This window comes from Zootoca vivipara, chromosome 6 (genome assembly GCF_965207765.1).
Source record: "Zootoca vivipara chromosome 6, rZooViv2.hap1.1, whole genome shotgun sequence".
Lineage (NCBI taxonomy): Eukaryota > Metazoa > Chordata > Lepidosauria > Squamata > Lacertidae > Zootoca > Zootoca vivipara.
In genome coordinates this window covers 30156748-30178006 of record NC_142589.1, presented here as the reverse complement: position 1 = coordinate 30178006, position 21259 = coordinate 30156748, and the positions used below count along the sequence as shown (strand labels likewise).

Here is a 21259-nt window from a genome sequence, read left to right as displayed (position 1 = left end):
GTTGGACTAGATGACCCTTAGGGTGCCTCCCAACTCCTATGAATCTATTATAAACCCTATAATACACCACAAATCTATACCCGCAAGCTTCTTGCCTCTACTTGTCTGTGGTATAGTTCAGATAATTCCAAACCATTGTCTGGTATTATGTTGTATTATGTCATGCACTCTCTCAACCTCCTCATGCAATGTTTTCTTCAGGTTACTTCCAGGATTCGGCAAGCTGTAAGTCTGCCTACAAGCCGCTGTGGAGCAGAGGAGACTATTTTTAATGCACATGTTGTTTAGCTCATCAGTGACCCCATCCTATTTCTCTCTTAGTGTTTTAGCATTTTGCAAGAGACAATGAAGAGCGAAAACAAGCTCTCATCTTCAATGTAAAAGACTAATCATTTTCCTTCTGTGGAAACCTAATGAACTATTTGGGCTCTGTACACACTACACCTTTAAAACACATCTGAAGCACATTTTCCCTCTTCAAAGAATTCTGGGCATTGTAGTTTCCCCCTGACACTGCTACAACTCCCAGCCACCTTGAAACTAGTGCCCAGAATTCTTTAGAGGGGGGAAAATGTGCTTTGAATGTACTTGAAAGACATAGTGTGCACTCATAGAATTGTTTCCTTACATAACCCGTTGTTAAAAACTGAACTAGTGTAACACTGAATTATCAAACTATAATGCAACTTACTTGTTTCTGCAGGTGATTCTGTGATCATACAGTGCCCCCACCACAATCTATTGCTCCATATACACATCACTGCTTAGAGTCCTCCTTGCCTATGGTGGTGCTTCTCCTTGCATATACAGAGAGATGCACCTTTCGTCAAAGAAAAGCAGAGAGACACTTAATAGGTAGCCCTGTGCACACAGTAGAGTTCAACAAGGAACTACTGTACCAGGGCCACATGCGTGACACATGCACAAAAATTGCTTTCCTTGCCAACCCATTAACTGCAAGCCTGAAGGAGACAGTTTGGCTATGAAATATTCCCTGGCCTCTTGGATTCAGGCACAAATAAAATCAGGTCTATTTATAGACCCTTTTCTGCAATTACTGCACTCAAAGTAGGTTGTCAACAGATATAAAGGCCTTTGTAGGAGATGGAGCAGGAAATAAAATGCACTATACAGTAAGCAGGCAACTTGAAGGCTGTGGGGTTGCTGTAGCATTTGCAGATACAGGTAAGTCAAAAGCATGTGGGATTCCCTGTAATAAAAAGATCTACACACCTACCTGCCATTCTTGTACTGTGCTGTTGCCAGTCTCAGTAAATTCAAAACGAAACGTCACATACGCTACAGTAGATGATTTGCACAGCAGCCATGTTTCAGAGATCAAATCCTGGCTCAATCAGCCCAGGAGCATCAGCTCCTTCACTCTTCCCCTTTCACGAGCACCAAAGCAATCACACAAACAAGCTTCCTGTTCCGTGTGAGAAGCAAGAACTATTTTTTTGGGGGGGAACCAAACCCAGGATTCAACCCTGGTTTAAAGCTTGATTCCAAACCCTGGCTCCTTTAGAAGCAATTCACTGTTATCTTCCACTTTGTACATAACGGAAGGCTTGTGTTAAACCGGGAAGCTGCAATTGCTTTGCTGTTCATGCAAGCAGAGGAGTGAATGGGTAAATGCAGGTATGTGCCCTGTTGTGCAGTCTCAGGACTCACACCCAAGGGATCGGCTGCCACTCAACTCCTGGGATTGTTCCCTGCCATCCCTCAGTCCCAATTGTACTACCATTATTGTGTAATAGTCTTTAGGGCAAGGTTCATAGCTCAGTGACTGTGCATCTGCTCAGCATGCAGAAGGTGCCATCTCTAGGTAAGGGCTGCTAGTCTGACAATGCTGAGCTAGAAAGGCCAGCCGAGTCTCGTTCAGTGTAAGGCAGGTTCCAATGCTCCTATGTAATCTGGCCATTTGGAGTTTGCAGTGGGTGGCTGGAGATAGTGCGCAAGTGGATGGGGTGGTGGTGGAATCACATGCCTTTCAAAAGAAAATGGATGTCACGAATGATTTTAAAAAATGTGGGTGTTTAAACATTTATTTTATATCTATATATATTTCCACAAAATGTTCACCAAAAAAGTATTCAAACTCAAAAAAGGAATTAGACTTGAGTTGAATACAGAGATGAAATGTACAAGATAAATGAGCAGGCAAAACTTGGAGCTATTTTGTTTTTACTTCAGATTGAAAAAGGCGAACAGTTCAACTGTCCAGTTTAAATAAAAGTTTTGCTTAGACATACAGTGTTTCATGAATACAATGCTGGTAATCTGAGGCAAAGTAAATACCTCAATTTCTCCTTCATGCTTTTTTTTTCTTCGATCTTGTCTTCTGTTAAGAAATATACTGTTTACAAAATGAAACTCGAGCAGTCCAGGAAAAGCTAATTTTCCATTAAAATTTATGAAAACCATAAATTGAGGCAAACCTAAGATTCCCAACGGAATCAAGATTATCTTCCCGCTACCACCACATTAAAATAATCACATGCTTATTGGAACACCAAACTCTGCATCCCGACAGAACATTTGTTTCCAACAATGAGGGTGATTCTTTGAAGAAGAAAAATTAAATAATGATAAAAATAATAACAACAACCCTTCAGTGTGGTTAAGTAATACAGATCGATGTATTACACATTTGTAACAGCGTTTGATAACAGCAGCTAGTAATACTGGATTACTATAATTTAGAATTTGTTCCCAAAGCAGTGAAGGTAGGCCTACACAGTTATAAAACATTTTTTTAAAATTCAAAATAAATACTTTTTAATAATGCATAATGTACTTGCAGCAAATTATAGTAACAAAAATATTGTTGATAAAAACTGATCAGAACAGAATATGGATCTAAAATTGAAAACATTGACAGGTTAACATTCTTTTTCCTTTAAGCTTAGTGTTCTTGAGCATTAGGGTGGGCTAGGTGGTGTTTCCCCCCCTCCATTTCCTTGGAAGTTAAATAAATGCTTTATCATCAAGAGTGTGTGTTTTATTAAGTTTTCAGTGATGACAGTTTTTGGTCGTTTTGCATTATTTTACTTAAAAAGTTTTTGCACTAGGTCAGTGCTTAATTAAAGGTCAAGTTGGTCTGCAATTATAAAAGAAAACACCTAAAAGCTAATATTATTCCTCATAAAAGGATCATCATCATTCTCCAGACTGGATACACTGAACACAGTCTTGCATACTGAAATCACTCACACACACTCTCTCTCTCTCTCTCTCTCTCTCTCTCTCTCTCTCTCTCTCTCTCTCTCTCTCACACACACACACACACACACACAGTCACACACACAGTCACACAAACACACTTTCCTCTTCAAAGAAAAATGTTACAGTAAAAGTCACTTTACATTCTATCAATTAAAGTGCGCCAAATCCTTTTTGCAAACAATGCAAGTGACTACAAACCTACATGTCCCCATTTTGCATTCATCGCATGAACTTCTTGTCAGTCTTAAAACCCACAGCATGGCTGAGCTTAGGAAATGTTCAAACGTTTTTAAAAGGCGGGGTGGGAGATTTTTTGACAAAGAAGTACTTGGATATGAAAAAGGTTTCAGCTCTTTAGACAGCAATACAAATTTATTTCCATTATTGAAGACTGTTTAATTCTTTAAGAGTGGATTTAAAAAAGGAATGAGATAACAAGGGATTTTTTTTTGCAACTGCCTTAACAGTTCCATTTCTCAAGTTTTTTTTTAAGAAAAAGATACAAAGTTGCAAGGTAAAGGAGGAAAAAAAATGGGGATGAAGGCACAAAAAAAGACATAAGGTTTAGAGGAGGTCCCAAAATGTAGACATCACCAATGAACTTGAGATGTTTTCCTTCATGTAGCAAAGTGCTTCTTTCCCTGTCCCCCCTCAAGTAGCTTGGTTTCCTATCAAATAATAATAATAATAATAATAACCCCCTAAGGTTTCTGATGAAAACTAACCTGGAATAACCCTTTGCCTGAGAAGATGGCACATCAGAAAGAAGGTGAAGAGTTCATTTTCCACTCGTGCGAGAGGAAATACAAGCTCCGAGTTGACACATGATGCATTTTTACACTTTACAAACAAGTCTTTGCACCCCTGCATCTTATCTGCCTTTTTTCCTTCAGAGAAGCAACATGTACAGACACATAAATGTGCTATTAAATCATTTCAATGCTAACGGGGGGGGGGAAAGCACACCACAATTTCTGAGCCATATAACTCACTACGTTGTTCGATGTTCAGCTGACAGTTCAGATTATTATTATTATTTTTAAGCTAGTCCTGAGGGAAAAGGAGGGGGGGTGTTTCTACAATTTAAATGCCAATGTTATGTAAAAAGTATTAACAAATCCACTATTACAAATGTCAATTTTCCTATATGGTCATCTATAGATACACAATAAAATGGTAAATATATGCAAAAATAATTTAAAAATTATCATGCGTGAATTTACTCACTCTCCTTTGAACTTTGGGCTTCCCTCAAAATATAATATTTTTTTCACTTTTTTATCCTTTTATTTTAGTTCATTACCAACCCCTTAAACACACTGAATACTATCCCCCCCCTTACAGGTCAGCATAAAAGCTGATGGGAAATATTTATTTTACATTCAAGCCTTTATATCCTAAACAACCCTGTGGTAGCATATAACTCGCCACATAAGTGGCCTTTTGCTGCTTCCTCCCTCCCTCCCCCTTTGCCTTTATCAGTCTTCATGATCTGTTCCGTGGCGAGCTGGAAAAAATAAAAACTAAAATGCGTTGCTAATCAACGTTCCCATAGTCTTTTGAGACTCCAGATGAGGTCTGGGGATTCACTGTCCCAACTTACTCTTGTAGCATGAGAGAGATCATTGCACACAGAAGAACAGTCAAAATTGTCAGATAGGAGAACTATCTACAAAGGTCTGGAAGGACCACGTCCCTCTTGTGTTTCCTCTTTTTGCCGTGGAAATACTGGTGTGATTTGCTGCCTTGGTGCTGCTTGTTCATGACCGAGGTGCCATGGCTTGAATTTGCTGGACCTTGGAAGCCTTTGTTGGAAGAAGTGCGGAATAACCTCGTGGAGCCGTGCTGTAAAGGAGAAGACGAGAAAGCCAGGGTGAGCACCCTCGCTACATACAGGTTGTTTGCTCTCACAACACATGAGCCACAGTTACATGAGCAGAGAGGCAAGCAGCCCATGGCGCTTCCACACGAGGAATGAAGTCACATACAGATCAGGAAGGTTTATGTCAAGTTTCCAGGGCTACTCCAAACTAGCAGCTGCTAGCAACTTTATAATTAATCTTGCATTGTAAGCTACATGTGGAATCTCAACAGATTTCTCACCCTTCAGGGGGTATAGAGAACCTCTTTGAATGCACCTCAACTACTTGCCATCCATCCAAGTTGGGGGCGAAGGACAATTTGCCACAACATGCCTTTTCTTGAACTACTGACCGATTGTTAAAAGTGATGCCTAACATTTTGGCTTTTTTGGAGTTTTCAAAATCTCAGCACTATTGTGCAACTACTCCAATCATGTTAAAAAGGAAGAAAAGCACATCCACGGTTTAAAGATAAAATGGCACAGCACGGACAGGAAAGGGCAGTGTTTTTCAATCCCTTTTGAATAATTTCTAGAAAATGCATTTTCATTTCTGTGCTATTGCACCATCAAATATTTTAATAAATATAGGCTCATAAGTAGTAATTAAAATAGCTACTTAATTTTTAAAAATACACATCTAAAATGATGTGGAAGGGACCCCCTAGGGTCATCTAGTTCAACCCCCTGCAATGCAGGAATCTCAGTGAAGGTATGCTGTGGTACAGATGAATGGCAATAGCCTCACCCTCCTAATGCACCACTGCACTTGTCAAAACAACGCCTCTAAAAACACACACACAATAGCTCTAAGGTGATCTACACCTGTGGAGACTGTGTTACTGTTCCATTGCTCCCAAAAGATGTTTGTTTCTCTGTGGCCTAGGAAAAAACTGAAGAAGCAAATAAGGCAACCATTTTAGGATGTTACACAGGTACCCCATAAAAAGTATGTGAACACATCATAATGATTCACAGCATACACGTAGAACATTCTATGTCAGGTGCTAATGACTTACAATAGCTAAGCTTTTAAAGTTTTAAATTTTGCACTATTTTTTATCTTAGGTTTCAAATGGGCGTTGCTCTGGACAGGCATTTGCTCAGAACGATGGCCTAAAAATACTGTAGAATAATAATAATTTACTGTAAACTCTTGGTGCAGATGTACCCCAGAACACAAAAAATTACTTCTCCACATTTCTTTGGTGACCGCTGAAACCCCTTTTATAGATCCTTTTCCTATTGCTGGAGAAGTCTTATTTTAGCAGCCTCCTCATTACCATCCATCTCTGAAGAGGGGGGGGAAGGGGAAGAGACCCATCCCTCCAGATTTCAACCCCAAGGGAAAATATGCCAGCTTGTGTAAGTCTGGGGTTATAGAATTTCTGCAAGCAACAAAATGCTGTACTGAAATCCCAGGCGGGGAGGGGATGCCACTTAAGGATAATAATGCTGGTAGTGGAAGAAGGAAGGGGACCAAGGTGATTGAGCCCAATGCCCTACCAACCTGGGACTTGTTTACAACACTGGATGCATTCACTGTTTGGCCACTTGGTATTTTCCCACTCAACTGCGTGGATCCCAGTGATATGTCCTGAGTAGCCATTCTGTTTGCTGTAGTTTGGCGGCAGCCCAGCTGTTTAGAGGTTTTGCATGGTGTTCCATCAGACTCCTGTTGGGAAACAGGCATCAGCAGGAACATGTCAGTTATGGGGAAAGACAGGAGAGGCCATTGCTTTTCAGATGGTCAGCACCTTCAAAACTACAACCAGGTAAGGGACTACTGCTCTCAAAAATATGACGTGATAAGGGCCGTTTATTGCTCCCAGATCCAGTGACTTATCAGAATCACATTTGTACCGAGGGAATGTTCCCAAATCACATTTCATGTATGTACTATGCAAATATTCTTCACAAAAATGAGCTTTTAAAATGCTGGATTGATGCAAGCATCCATCTAATTATTTTAGACCCACCAACAGCTGCATAAAATGCAACACTTTCCCGCCTTTTCTTTATGTAACTAGCTTTTATCGTGTTAGAGAGGCGTAAGGAATTAGCTCTTTTTGCATTTTCTGTATATAATCTGCTTCTATGAAAGCCATGAGGCTAGAGGAGAGAGAGCTCTTTAAGACAATCCCAACTCATACACCGTTTCCCCTCTTTTTAATTATCTCAGAGGCTAATGCAGGTCTGGCAAATATTTGCTGTCCTGATCGTTTTGGCTCATGTCTGCCACCAGGAATACCTAAGGAGGCAGGTTCTATACAAACATAAATTTCTTTCATATTCTACAGATGCCAATAAACTTTCCAGGAAAACCAGATCTACACGGCTAGGCCTGCACAACTACCAACCCACCAGCAACGTATTAAGGGCCGCTGGGAGCTTCAGCATCCATTGGGTTGGTTTTTTGTCCCAGGCAGTAAAAGCTGGAGAATCACCTAGTCCCTGTTGGGCTGCCATACAGAGCTGGTGAGCTATATGCCTTGCAAGTTACAAGTGCAGCTGTACAAGCACATGCTGCTTATATCAAACCCAAAAGACAGAAAGCAAAAGCATCATATCGGAACCAGATTGAGAAGTACAAGCATCATGGTCCGGAAACGCTGAGTGTGTGCAAGGGTACACCAGGGAATCCTGACAATTGCCTAATTATTGTGAACATTCACTATTGTGTGAGTAGCAGGGGAAAGTATATTCGTTTCTGGACATTTTAAACTTCATTGTGTGGTTTTTGGAATTCCCATGTGAACAATCGACGCTCACCAAATTTTAGGGCATCCACTGTAACGTACGTGTATTGTTTCTAAGAACATAAAATAGAAAAGCAGGTATTGCCATAATCTCTGGGCTGCATAAGCAAAGGTGCTGCTTTAAAGTATGCTTAGAGGTTGCTTCCTCTGTATGGTTTCGTTTCATTTTAAAACTTATGTTCCCTGAAGATCAGACTCTTATAAACCCCGGCCTCACTAACCTCCCTCTGCACTCTTCTCAGAGGACTGCCACGTTCCATCTCCCACTGCCTTGGAGGTTTAGGTGGCTGGAACTGGCAGAATGGCGTTTTTGACTATGGCATCCAGATTTCGGAACTTCTTCTGAGGAAGGCAGACTACTAGGCTCTGCCTTGGCTTTTTATTAATTCGCTACATGCTTTTCTGTTTTGCCAAACTTTTGAACTGTCCTATGCTTTTTTGCCCCTCTCACAGGTTTGTATCTCATTTCTTAATTATGTCTTGTTTTAATTGATAATGTAAGCACAGCCTTTGGGAGCTAAAAGATAAGAATGAGTTTATAACTGAATGCAAGCAAATATGCTTTTGCAACTCTTCATAATTTTGTTTCGTTTTTGAACTGTTTGCTATAAGGATACTGTTTGAGGCAAGGAAAATTCAAAGCTGCCCATCCCCAAATACACAAAACAACTCTGTGGTGGTGGGAGGGGTTTTTCCTGAGCAAAGCAGTTTGATTCTGTCTTTCTTTGCATGAAGACACAAAGCAGCAAAGAGAAGAAAAAAATACTACCTTATATTCCTGCATATAAGACGACTGGGTGTATAAGATGACCCCCCAACTTTTCCAGTTAAAATATAGAGTTTGGGATATACTCGCCATGTAAGAAATACGACCCAGCGTATAAGATGACCCCCGACTTTTGAGAAGATTTTCCTGGATTAAAAAAGTAGTCCTATACGCAGGAATATACAGTACTATTTAAAAAAGACTATTAGCACAATACAAAACAGACAGAAGGAATAAATTATCCAATTGTGAAATATTTAACTAAAATGTCCCTTGAGCCAGGGCTGTCTTTAGAGCCCATTTAAAAACTGCTGTTCCTGGAGGGGTGAGCACATTTCTATGGGGAAGCTAGTGTGCATTACAATAATCCAATGGGACAGTGACCAGGGCACTATACTTACTACGTCGCTGGAGCTGGAGAGTGTAGAAGATGACGATGATAAAGGGCCTGATGAAGAATTTGATGAGTGTTTGCTTGGTGTCTCTGTTTTACTTCTAGGTTTCCCTAGTGATTCATTCTCTTCGGAAAGATTATTGTTGCATTTGTCCAACTGCTGGTTGTCTATCAAGGTCACCCCATTACCTGATACAAAGTGCAGAATAGTGAGCACAGAACAAGCATTCTTTCACAACAACGAAGTTGCTCACAACAGTATAGAGAGTTTTGGGTTCTGGGGAACATGTGGTGTCCAGCCCCACCCAGCATGGTGAATAGTCTGGGGGAGATTGTACACCAGCAGCATAAGGGAGGGCCACAAGTTCCCCACCCCAAGTGTTAGATGAACACACACTGTGCTCCCCTCTCAGCCAAACCATGGGTTGTAAAGAAAACCAGTTTCCACTTTTGCATCATGGAACATAACTGCTTGCAGCTGAGATGCATCTACTGCAAAAATGACATGCAAGACGGGTTTAATTTGTTTCAAAGCCCTGGATGACAATAGGTGTTAAATGGCATTCAGGGCAGCAATCCAGTCATACCTGTGACCGTGGCTTTTAACCAAATAAGTCTGTCATGTCTATGTACTACTGAAACCGGTGTTAACACAATGAACACAACTAATGTAGATCTGTTACTCCCCAAGGGATTTCTTCATTACTAACTTTAGCTATATTGGGGGTATTTAGTTGAATCCAGTTAAGCTTTTCTAAAAGATTGTAGGTAATTATCCAAGCGTTGGTCTGATCTAATTTTGCTTCATCCTGACAGAGCTTCTGCAAGGCAGGGCAGATTAATAAGATTTGCTACATTAATGACACACCAAGGTTGGCATAGCATAACTGAAAGAGGGTGACATGATGAAAAGCTAAGTGAAATGTTGTGGTTTTAAACTTTAGAACTTGGGAGCATTTTTGTTGGTTGTACAGTGCTTTTGAGCTTTTGGGAAAGTCGCATAAAGTATTTATGGGTGCTAATAAATCACGTTAACAAAGAATGCTGTCAGAGACACAGTGCTCCAAGTGCCTATTACAGACATGGATCTTTTCAGTTAATGCTATGTCAAAAGAATTTGCTAAAACTTCTGTTAAAATCCATGATTTGCACAAACAACTCTTTGGCAGAGTGGTTCTCTATAACACATATACTACTCCTGGGAGGAAGGCATTATCTCACACTCCTCAGAGACTCATGTTTTGACACATGCTATATAGAACAGGGACTCTCTGACAAGGTATAGTTACGATCATTTATCTCAATTCATTGAGAATATCACCATTTTTGTTTTTATTCCTCAGTTTTTTGCATTGAAATAGTCAGCTATCAAATAACCTTTCTGGTCTCTCTGGACCAGGCACCCCCAAACTTGGCCCTCCAGATGTTTTGGGAGTACAACTCCCAACATCCCTAGCTAACAGGACCAGTCGTCAGGGATGATGGGAATTGTAGTCCCAAAACATCTAGAGGGCCAAGTTTGGGGGTGTCTGCTCTGGACCATGACTTTTCTTTTCCTTGCAGGCTTCTCCACCCTGCTTCTCTGTGTCCATCAGTGCAATCTTATGCACATTTATTCAGAAGCAAACTCCATTATACCTAGTAAGTGTGTTTAGAACTGGGGCCTAGGTCTATATCAATAAAACAAATCAACATTTGCTGAATAGGAGTGCTTAGTAAATTGCCTGCAACAGTTCTTTCATCCCTCCAGTGCATCCCAACAACATGTTTTCTTAGAAACAACTCCTGTGTTCAGTGGGGCTTATTTTTAAGTAAATGGGCACAGGATATCAGCCACAGGTGGTTTGAAAAGCATGGTCAACTGCACTTCTTTCAGCTATCTTTGACACTGTAGTTTCTCCTCTACCTCCTGTTTTCTGCTTTCAATATATCGTAGTCTGGATCATCAGAGTCTGCATGCTTCCATACAGGCTTTATGCTGTTCAGAATATCTGGGAATAGCAGGCCTTGATTTAGTGAGTGGCCAATTTAAGATTATGCAGCTTTGGTTTTCGTTTTGACTCAACCATTCTAAGTGTTATGACAACAGAAGGGATTATGCCCAGATCAAGCCTTTAACAGATTCTGCTGTTAACATTTCAGTCTGCAACTCATGAGGGTTAACAAACTTGTTTTAAAATGAGAACTCCCAACTACAGTATGTCATACTCAAGTAGACGCACTGAAACAAATGGACTTAAATCACATCCACTGACTTCAGTAAGCCTACTCTTGAGAAAAAAATCTGCCAGATACAACCCAAAGTATCTTATACTGCTTATGAAACTTCCACAGCCTATATTCTATTCTCTTTGAGAGTGTCACTAGAGTATTTATTACTCCCTGGGTTCTTTCTACCAAAGTAGTCAGTTATCAGGTCAACTTTTTTTCCTCTTGATCATAAACCTATGCTTGTGGGCTTCTTGCCTCTGCTTTTCTGTATCTGTCCATGCAATCTTATATATGTTTACTAAGAAGCAAGCTTCATTATGGCTGAAGCTTTTATACCTATATTACAGGGTTCTCTGCTAGGATCTAAAGTGAACTTTTGGCTGCAAGGGTTTTGCAAGCCTACATATAGGAAAATCTTACCATTGCATGACGTCTCTGTGCTATTCTGCATTCCCCATTGCTTTGATATCCAGTCTCTGTATGTTGCAACTTCCTGTGTTACTCTGATAATTCTTCCCAATATACTGTGAACATTTTAAGAGAAAGAAAAGGTTAACTGGATTTTAAAAGGGGGGGGGGAGAGTGACACCACTAATGGATCCAACTTGGGACATATGTTTACCTTTCACTTTCATTGTTGGGATAATATTTAGCTATTGGCGATACTGCATGGCTCAGAACAACATATGCATAATCAAAGGCCTGTTTCACTTGCATGGCACCATAAGAACTCCTGCCAACATCATTACCTTAAAAAAAAAGAAAACAACCATTAGGGTGATTGTAACAGGCAAACATTTTCTCTGAATATAATATGATTTTACACTGCAAAAAGGAAATTAGTCCCAACAAAACAAGGTAATTTACCAATCAACTGGGATCTAAATATCCCAATAATACAAAAAAGTAATAAGCAATTTTATTACAGCAACTTTTATATCACAAATATAAAAAGTCAAAAACATAACCTGAAATTATTCAACTCAATAAAATAATCCCAAATGTTTTTTGACTTTATGGTCTTCCTCAGTGATCCCTAAAGTGAGGGATATACATATACAGAGAGATAATTCATTAGCTTTTTGCTTTTCAGCTTCTACTGTACAAGTTGCAGCTATGGCATGGCAATATATTAAAACTGCTGGATCAATATGTTACACACACAATATATATCTATTTGCAAATTTCACACATTATACACATAGAGAGAGCATGTGTGTATGTATGTATGTATGTATGTATGTATGTATGTATACAAATACGTGAGCATGTGTATATAAGGTGGGTCACTTTTAGACATACTGTATGTGCTATTACTTTTGGCTTATGTATACGGTATATATATTACTCAACTCAGTAAAATAAACTCAGACACATTTTGGTCTTATGGTCATCCTCAACAATAGAATTTCTCCATAGAAACTGTTTACTTTTCTATGGCCTAATGAAAAGCCCAAATACCTGGTTGCAGTGGGTCTTCAATATACAACATTGATGGTCTATAGCCATCTAGCATATTCTTTTGCACTTCATCCTTAGCCACATATGAGCCACCGTCCTTTATTCGGATTCCTGTTTTCAGGTAGTTGAAATGACGCCCATATAATTCAAAAAATTCTATTAAAAGGACACCGTAATTGGCGTTGGGGGTACAAGCATCTTCTCTGGGATGTAGCTATTGGGGGGGGGGGACAAAACAAAAAATGATTTACAAAAAATCTCCAGATTCCTTTAAAATCCATGTAAACACTCAACTCACTAGTGAATTAAAGAATCAACCATTTTAATAGCTGGCTCGGGGGGGAAACACAAAAAGCTTTTGCACATATCCCATCATTATTATTTCCAATTATTTCCAATGCAAAATGCCCCAATAATAATAATAATAATAATAATTTATTATTTATACCCCGCCCATCTGGCCGGGTTCCCCCAGCCACTCTGGGCGGCTTCCAACAAAACAGAAATTCTAAAATACAGAAATCCATCAAACAAGTCTTCCACTCAGACTCTGTGGGTGTGTCTGGGCAAGTCATTGCCTTACTCTGCCCCAAATCTATAAAATAGAACGAACGCATGATCAACCTTCACAGGATTCTTTTGAAGGAGGAATGAAACGGAAAGTAGCAACACACACACACACACACACACACACACACACACACACACTTAACACACGAAGAAGACCTAACCAGATTGTGAGTGAAGCACACTGAATAGTGAGTGAACTGAAGTTGGGACCTGGGATATGCAAAACCAGACTACAAACTTGTCAATATTCTACATATCTGGACAGGCTTGCCTAAACAAAAACAAAAAAATTAGCAAGCATGCTGAAAGGAGTGCAGTGAAAACACCTGCCCAGATGTCAGTAGGAAGGGAGTTCCAAATTGTTAAGTGTTGCCACAATAAAAGATCGATTTCTTACAAAATGCGGAACAAGAATTATGTGGCACCCGTAACAATGGCAGTTCTGCAGATCAAAGCAGTAGAATGGGCGTATCTGGGGTGAGGCTACCTCACCACATTGTTCTGATATTATCACACTGATCTTCCTCCTCTGTCTTCTTCCCTCCACACCCTTCCCTGTATGTGTCTTTGCCTTTTTAGTATGCAGATAAAAATATCCCCAAAACACCTGGCAAAAATGGTACAAAACAATTCAAAGCAAATAATAAGTTTAAACAATTGTGAATGTTTTAGAATTGCTATTACTAAAGCAGTGCTCATTCTACTCCAGAGCTATTCTGCTACCCCCAAATTTTTTAACTGCAGTACTAGTTACCATACTATGTTTCGTTATATGCAATTTTTATAGTAATTATTTTATTACGGCCAATGGGCGGACTACAATGTTGTGTGCCCTAAAGTGATATTACACTTAAAAGAAGGGAAAGGCCATTCAGGACCTAGCACATAATAATTCCTCCCAACTTACCTGGAGAAAACTGACGGCCATTAAAAAAAGACTATAAGATCCAATTCCACCTGTAAACACTTCATTCAGGTCCCTCTGCAACAAGAACTGTTTCAATACTAAAACTAGATATGGCAATACAGGATATTTCTGTGGGAGAAAAAGGAGATGGGAATTAGACTTCCATTTATTCCACAAAGATATTTACAGCTTAATAGGTGAACTGTCACTCAGTGTCATACCTTGCAAGAGAAAAGGGGACTGCCAACTTATTTGCTGATTTGCTACTTGCTGAAACAACAGATAATGGACTAGCATGACTAGTGGACGAGCCTGTATGGTTCCTTTTCTAAATTCCTTCTCACACTGAACTTTAACTTCCAGTTTGCTAACAAAATGTGAAATCAGCCTTCATACTTATTGCCCTAAGCCACCTTACAGGCACTCTCAGACGCACCATAAAAATGTACAACCTGTTGGTTGTCTGTCTAACAACAAACAAAACTCCTCTGGAATCTCATCCAATGCTAAAGGTATAAGACTTTTCTATACTGGAAATAGTATGAGATAACAAACGCTTGCATTAATTGTACAATAAGCTTTCAAATTTGGTAATAAGTAATAATATAACCTGGAAGACTGCTCAAAAAGTCTACTTTAGAAATGCTAACTGGGGAGAGACAGAGACAGATCCACACATATCCTCTGGTGCCACCTAGTGATATAATAATTAAAAACAAGAGCAACACCATTCAGGGTCAGGTGTCCTGTCTTGGGAGACAATGGAGTGTGCCTCCGGGGGTGAAGTCCCCCAGACACAAGCTTGAGCAGTGTGTAAGGAGGTCCTGGGCAGCCCAGATGATAAGACCCCCCTCTCAGCCTTGCTGAAGTGGTCCAAATGAAAGTAGAGCAATACATTTGGCACCAGCTTAGCTGCAGGTGTTGCTGGAAGGAGGCGGACAAGGCGCCATTCAAACATCTTAGGGACTCTACTCCAGATTTGTGTAGGGTCTACTCCTTAGCTTTTTCTTCTCCCAAAGATATCCCACAAGGCAGTGGAGGTTTAGGATCAGAGCTGTCCTTCTCCTAGATGGGCTACCTTCCCAGGCTGACAAGCCCCACCTGCCCCTCTCATAGGACTCTACCACCATTCTTAGTGGCCCCGGGGTGCTAAGGACCACTTCGACAAACAAAAACCTAACACTTCCATTTCTATTCTTTTGCGAATAGCCTTGGTATGCAGGCAGGTTCAACTTGGTTGTAGTTGCAGGACTGCCCGTCCCGTTTCGCCACCTGAGGCGAAACAGAAATGTGCCACCTTCTGCCCCCTGCTGCTGCCACTCTGCCCATCCCACCATTCTGCTGCTGTCAGAATGCCCCCCCCCTTTACAAAACTCATTGAGATGAGGGGGTGTTTTCCCAGGGGTGGGGAAGATAAGCAGCAATGCACCAGAACGCCTCCCTCTTCCCGAAACTGTGCGGGGGGGGGGGGAGTTCCGGTGGCAGCAAAAAGGGTGGGGTGGATGGGGTGCAACTGCTTGAGGTTTTGCCACCTGAGGTGGCTGCTTCACCCTGCTTCATGGGCAGGCCAGGCCTGACCCCAGGACCACCATCCCTTCCATACAACTTCTCACAGGCTCTGATTAAGTCCATTTCCCATTTCAAGGCTTCTTTTTCACCAGAATACAGATCACACTGTACCAGAGCTGTCAAACTTAGGAGAAGCTTTTGGGAGACAACATGATGTAGGAAGGCCTGGAGAAAGGTAGGCGGATTGCAAGAGCTTCTACTAGAGCAAATCCACCATTGGAGATAGCCTATATAAATGCTTTGGTCCTCTCAATTGTTTCATTGTTTTCACTCTTTTAAACACAGTTGGGATGAGGTTTTCTAGCAGCAGCCTTCTTCAACCTGATGGTCTCCAGATTTTATTGGACTGCACAGTTTCATCTATGCCAACCACTGGCCAGGCTTGAGTCCAACAACATATGGACACCATCAGAAGTACAAACAATGTATTTTTTTAAGAAACGGAGTGAGGAGGAACAACTTGAATTTTCAAGAACGTGCCTCAAATCTCCTGTTGCCTACACCTCTTGAAGCTTAGCCATGGCCTCAGCTACACTGGCAAAGAAAAAGCACTTTATATGCATTGTTTGTGCATTCTAACACTGTGACACCAGAAGGCGCTGTGGAGTTCTGTTTTTGCTCACCCAATTTCTCATACAAAGTTTGCAACGCATTTTACTGAAACACTTCTTTAATGTGTCTAGATCCAGCCCATGTTTCCATGTATCAACTAACCTTGATAAAATCTCTGATGAGAAGAGCAGCTTTTACCCCATTCTGTACATTAAAACTGATATCAACCTTTACTTCAGTGAAGGAATCAGTCAGTTTAATTATAGGGACCTGAGGAAAAAGCAAAACAACACATTTATCTCAAAGAGTGAACTCTCTTTCTCCTATACACTTATTGTTAGACAAGGACAGCACACACTTAAAATTAAAACAAAACGATCTTCACAGAGCTCAGCCTTTTGCTACATACAAGAGGTCCTTTATACAACCATGGAGGGATGCAACAGTACTCCAATCACAAAGCAGTTGCTTTTCAGTCATGAACAGGCAGCAGGGGGAGATAGGAGGCCACAGAATAAAGCTATTCTTCACATAAGAAGCAAGCCATTCACATCCCAGAGGTGCTTCTCATGTTACTTCAGAAAGAAAATGTGGCTTTATCATCAGGAGCTGAATTCACATGTAAGGATTCAAGGAAATATCATTGCAAAAAGCAATAGCAACTAGACTCAAATTCATAGCGCTAAAGTCCATCAAGGATTTGAAATTCATCTCTAATATTTTTTTAAAAGTCTAGATTATTTGGCTAACTAACTGTTTACTGAGACCAGTAACTGTTGACTGAGACCAGAATGCAACAACACTTGTGACCAGAGGCTTGAGGATGCCCTTTGAAACCACTTTTTCTTTGTTGAACTGCAGACCACCAATGACAACAACCCCCAATGTGGTGTTCCCAAACTGTTTTTGGCAGTGGTTCTGCTGTGCAGAATGATGTGTTTTGGGGAAATGCAAACCCAAAGCTCCTTTGGGCATGCACAACCAGTTGTGTGGTTCTCTGGATTCTGGCGCAAGAACAGTAATAAAGCAAGGATGGCTTCTTTTAAAGGATGCAAATTGTCCCACTGGCAACATTTGCAGTAACTGTGTGCCCATGAAAAAGATTCATGGTTTGTGTTCTTCAGCCTCCCCCATAGTTGTTTTGCTGAGGATGAGAACCTTCCTTACCAAGCCCATTCTTACTCTATTGCCCCTTCCTCAATCTTTTGGGCTTATTTGCATGTGTGAGGACCCACTTCTAACAGATACAGATAATTTAAAAAGCAACAGCAATCAACAATAATTTATTGACTCGGCTTGCAACTTTCAGAGATCAAGGGCAGCTGTACAGTACAAAGTTCCTTTAGTGTATTTCTTTTTTCTTTTTTCTTTTTGTTAAAGAATACCCAATTTTAGTAAAGCATAGAGACGGAGAAAACTTACAGTTGCTTTGTCCAAAACCTTTACTGAACCTTCATCTGCCACGTTGTGTTTCCTGAGAGCCTCTTCCAGGGTCCAAAGCGGCAGCGTCTCCCATTTCCCAAACACAACTAAGTCTATATCACTGAAATCAAGAGGCAGCAAATTAATAGAGGATTCTCTATGAGGTAAATTCAGAAAGACCTTTCTTTTTAATCACAGAACTGTGATTAAATTTGACACAAAGCTTTTCTAGGGCAGGGATCGAAAATCTTGTTCATGCCATGTATTTCTGAAGTTCACACTCCTGCGTGAACAGAAGTGACTCAAAGCACTTTTCTTGCCAGTGAGAGTTCGAGAAACGGCCACCTCCTAATATACAAACTCATATCCCTGGCAGTTTGGTGGCTTATGGCTCTGAAGTCCCCAAGTCTCAGGCAAATATCTCCCAGCTCATAGGTTATGAGGAAATCTGTAGGAACAGAGAGTTTCTCAGCTGCAGGATCCAAGATAGGGTGGGGCGGGAAACACACTATGACTCCTTGAACCACAGCCACAGAGGCGATAAAACTAAGTGTGCAGGGGAATGTACAAAATCATAACCACAGAAAAGGCACAGCATGACACAAATAGCTCCGACATAGATAACCCACCCCCTGTGCCATCCTACAGAATTTGGGACCAAGTACCTGAAATACCACCATTACCCAAGTGAACCTTCTGGGGTCATTCTCTGAATCCCCCTGTCTTCAGATATAAAGCAATTATCAACTGCAGGAAAGGGCCCTTTCTGTGGCAGATTCTCATCTATGGAATTCCCTCTACAGGAGCTTTGCCTGGAGCCTTCACTGTTACCATTAAAATACCAGGCTGAGTACATCCTACCTACTTGAACTTTAAACTCACATCCATTGCTTTTAATGGTTTCATTTTGCTACTTCTACCCTGTGTTGATTCTTTTCTGACACCGCTGTTATTGTTTGTTTTTGGATTTTTTTTTATTGTGATTTTAAACTTTAAACCGCTCCAAGGAGTTTTACAGTTGAAATGTGGGTTAGAAGCATCTATAAATCAGTTTATCCTCCAGACTAAATGCATCACCAGCCCGGTGTCAGAACACAGTAGGTGGCCAGGTAGGTAAGCAGGTAGGTATTTTATTGCACAGCATCATCTAGGTCAAATACTAAATGACAGTTCAAGCAGCTGTCTCTGAAGTGCCTACTCAGGGCATTGTCTGACAGAAGCTGCCCTGTGGAAAGGAGTGAGAGACAGTAATGGAGGCATGCAAATATACCAACCAATGCCTACTCCAAGTAGACCGTCCCTTCTCTCCACAGGATCACAAAATGTCCTGCTGAAGCAAACAGGAGATTGAGGGAACTAGACAAAAGGTAAACCGGGTGTCTGCTCCAGCTTCAATAAATCTTACTGTGGTTTTATTATTGTATTCTGACTGTACTTGCAAGTCACATTGGCCAGATTTCCTTTGGTAAATGTTGGAAATACCTAATTAGAAACAATAATTTATAAACATGCAGGACTATCTTTTGTCAGCAGCCAGGTCAGTAAAGGGAAAGTGATATTGACAGCGACTTTGACTCCCCTGAACTTCAAATTTGCTTTCCGGTGAAATTATATAACTTTTCATCTCCATAACATCAAAACAGCTGTTATGCAATTTCAGTATGACTTACAAGTTAAATATAAGCAGGGAGGGGGAAATGTGATATTCAGTGTAAGAATAACGGGCAATTAAAGACTACTAACCTTGTAGGTAAATATAAACCAGTCTTAAAACTTCCAAATATCTGTACCTGGAGAGAAAAAACATGCAAGTAGGAAGTTAAAATCCTTCACCAAAAACATATGGAGAAAATATTAACATTGAACGTGCCTGCCCTCAACTGGCAGACTTTGGAAAAGCTTGAAGAATAATATAAGGCATGAGTTTGAACTCTGAATATTCAACACCATAGCAGCTAACTGCCAATTCTAAAAAGCAATGTTATTAAGTAAGCACTTTAACAGAATTATTTCAAAACTAGATAACTGTTATATTCCAGATTCAGGTAGGTAGCCAGGTTGGTCTGACACAGTCAAAATATATAAAAATATATTTAAAAAATGTCCAGTAGCACCTTAGAGACCAACTAAGTTTGTTCTTGGTACAGTATAAGCTTTCGGGTGTATACACACTTCTTCAGATACATTGAAACAGAAGTCACCAGACCATTATATATAGTGGGAGGGTGGGGTGGGGTTTTTCTCAGGAGGGTAGTAGGAGATGGGTGATTGACTCAATGGGTATGGTAAACCTGTTGACGACTGCAATTAGTCCTACAGGAAAAAGCAAGGGATAGTATGCAGATGATTAGCATATGTAATGAGTCAGGAATCCAATATCTCTATTAAGACCAGGTCTCTCCATAGTTTTCTGTTTAGTGGTAAATCGTAATCCTTTCTGTTTCTGTGTATCTGAAGAAGTGTGCATGCACACGAAAGCTTATACCAAGAACAAACTTAGTTGGTCTCTAAGGTGCTACTGGACAATTTTGTTATATTCCAAATACCACTTGAATTGTAATGATTGAGAACAGTGACACTATACTCAATTTTTAAAACTTACAAACCCTTACAAAAATAATTGAAAGTGGAAGGGGAAATAAGATGCTCCTCTTGGTGCCTTTACAACTCAAAACCTAGTTTCTGTTTACGGCCCCATTTGCACTATACATTTAAAGCAGCGTCATACCACTTTAAACAGTCATTGCTTGCCTCACAATTCTTGGAACTATGGTTGGGTGAAGGTGCCATGAGCTGTTAGCGCGCTAATTCCCTCAAGTTCCTTGGGAAGAGTCACTGGTTGTTAAATCACTCTGAGAACTGGGACTCTTGGAAGGTGAAGGTTTCTCCTAACACTTCTCAGTGCCCTTATCAAACTACATTTCCCAGGATTATTTGGTTTAAACTGGTATGATACTGCTTTAGATAGCATAGATTAAGAAAAAGTCAGCTCTCAACCACACTTGTAAAATTACATTGAGTATAGCTTTATCCATACCCCCCAGACTGGACAAATAGGAAGAGGCCAAAGCTCAGTGAGAGCATCTGCTTTGCATGAAGGAGGTTTCAGGTTCAATTAAATAAAAATCAGGTGCCAGAGAGCTGGCACTTGGTGCCACCAACAACTGACAAAACTGAGCTAGGCAAATAGTCTGATCAGGTTATGCCAGCCTTCTACAATGTAAAAGTAAAGGGACCCCTGACCATTAGGTCCAGTCGTGACAGACTCTGGGGTTGCGGCGCTCATCTCACGTTATTGGCTGAGGGAGCCGGCGTACAGCTTCCAGGTCATGTGGCCAGCATGACAAAGCCGCTTCTGGCGAACCAGAGCAGCACACGGAAACACCGTTTACCTTCCCGCTGTAGCGGTACCTATTTATCTACTTGCACTTTGTCGTGCTTTCGAACTGCTAGGTTGGCAGGAGCTGGGACCGAGCAACGGGAGCTCACCCCGTTGCGGGGATTCAAACCGCCAACCTTCTGATCGGCAAGCCCTAGGCTCTGTGGTTTAACCCACAGCGCC

General features: G+C 40.8%; 1 protein-coding gene across 2 annotated transcripts in view; it reads right to left on the bottom strand.

Moving 5' to 3' along the window:
• Window positions 1–2029: 2029 nt before the first annotated feature.
• Window positions 2030–21259, bottom strand: part of TENT4B (terminal nucleotidyltransferase 4B) — a 49620-nt gene continuing 30390 nt past the window's right edge. Inside the window, exons 3-12 of one of the 2 annotated variants that reach the window (XM_060276090.2) lie at window positions 19441–19487; window positions 17698–17818; window positions 16438–16545; window positions 14155–14283; window positions 12678–12891; window positions 11839–11965; window positions 11637–11740; window positions 9013–9194; window positions 6597–6761; window positions 2030–5070 (exon numbers count right to left, since the gene is read on the bottom strand). In XM_060276090.2, the coding sequence (XP_060132073.1) occupies window positions 4891–5070; window positions 6597–6761; window positions 9013–9194; window positions 11637–11740; window positions 11839–11965; window positions 12678–12891; window positions 14155–14283; window positions 16438–16545; window positions 17698–17818; window positions 19441–19487 (1377 nt within the window). In that variant the 3' untranslated portion in view covers window positions 2030–4890. The remainder of the gene's footprint in view (window positions 5071–6596; window positions 6762–9012; window positions 9195–11636; window positions 11741–11838; window positions 11966–12677; window positions 12892–14154; window positions 14284–16437; window positions 16546–17697; window positions 17819–19440; window positions 19488–21259) is intronic. The other variant, XM_060276091.2, reaches the window with a different exon arrangement.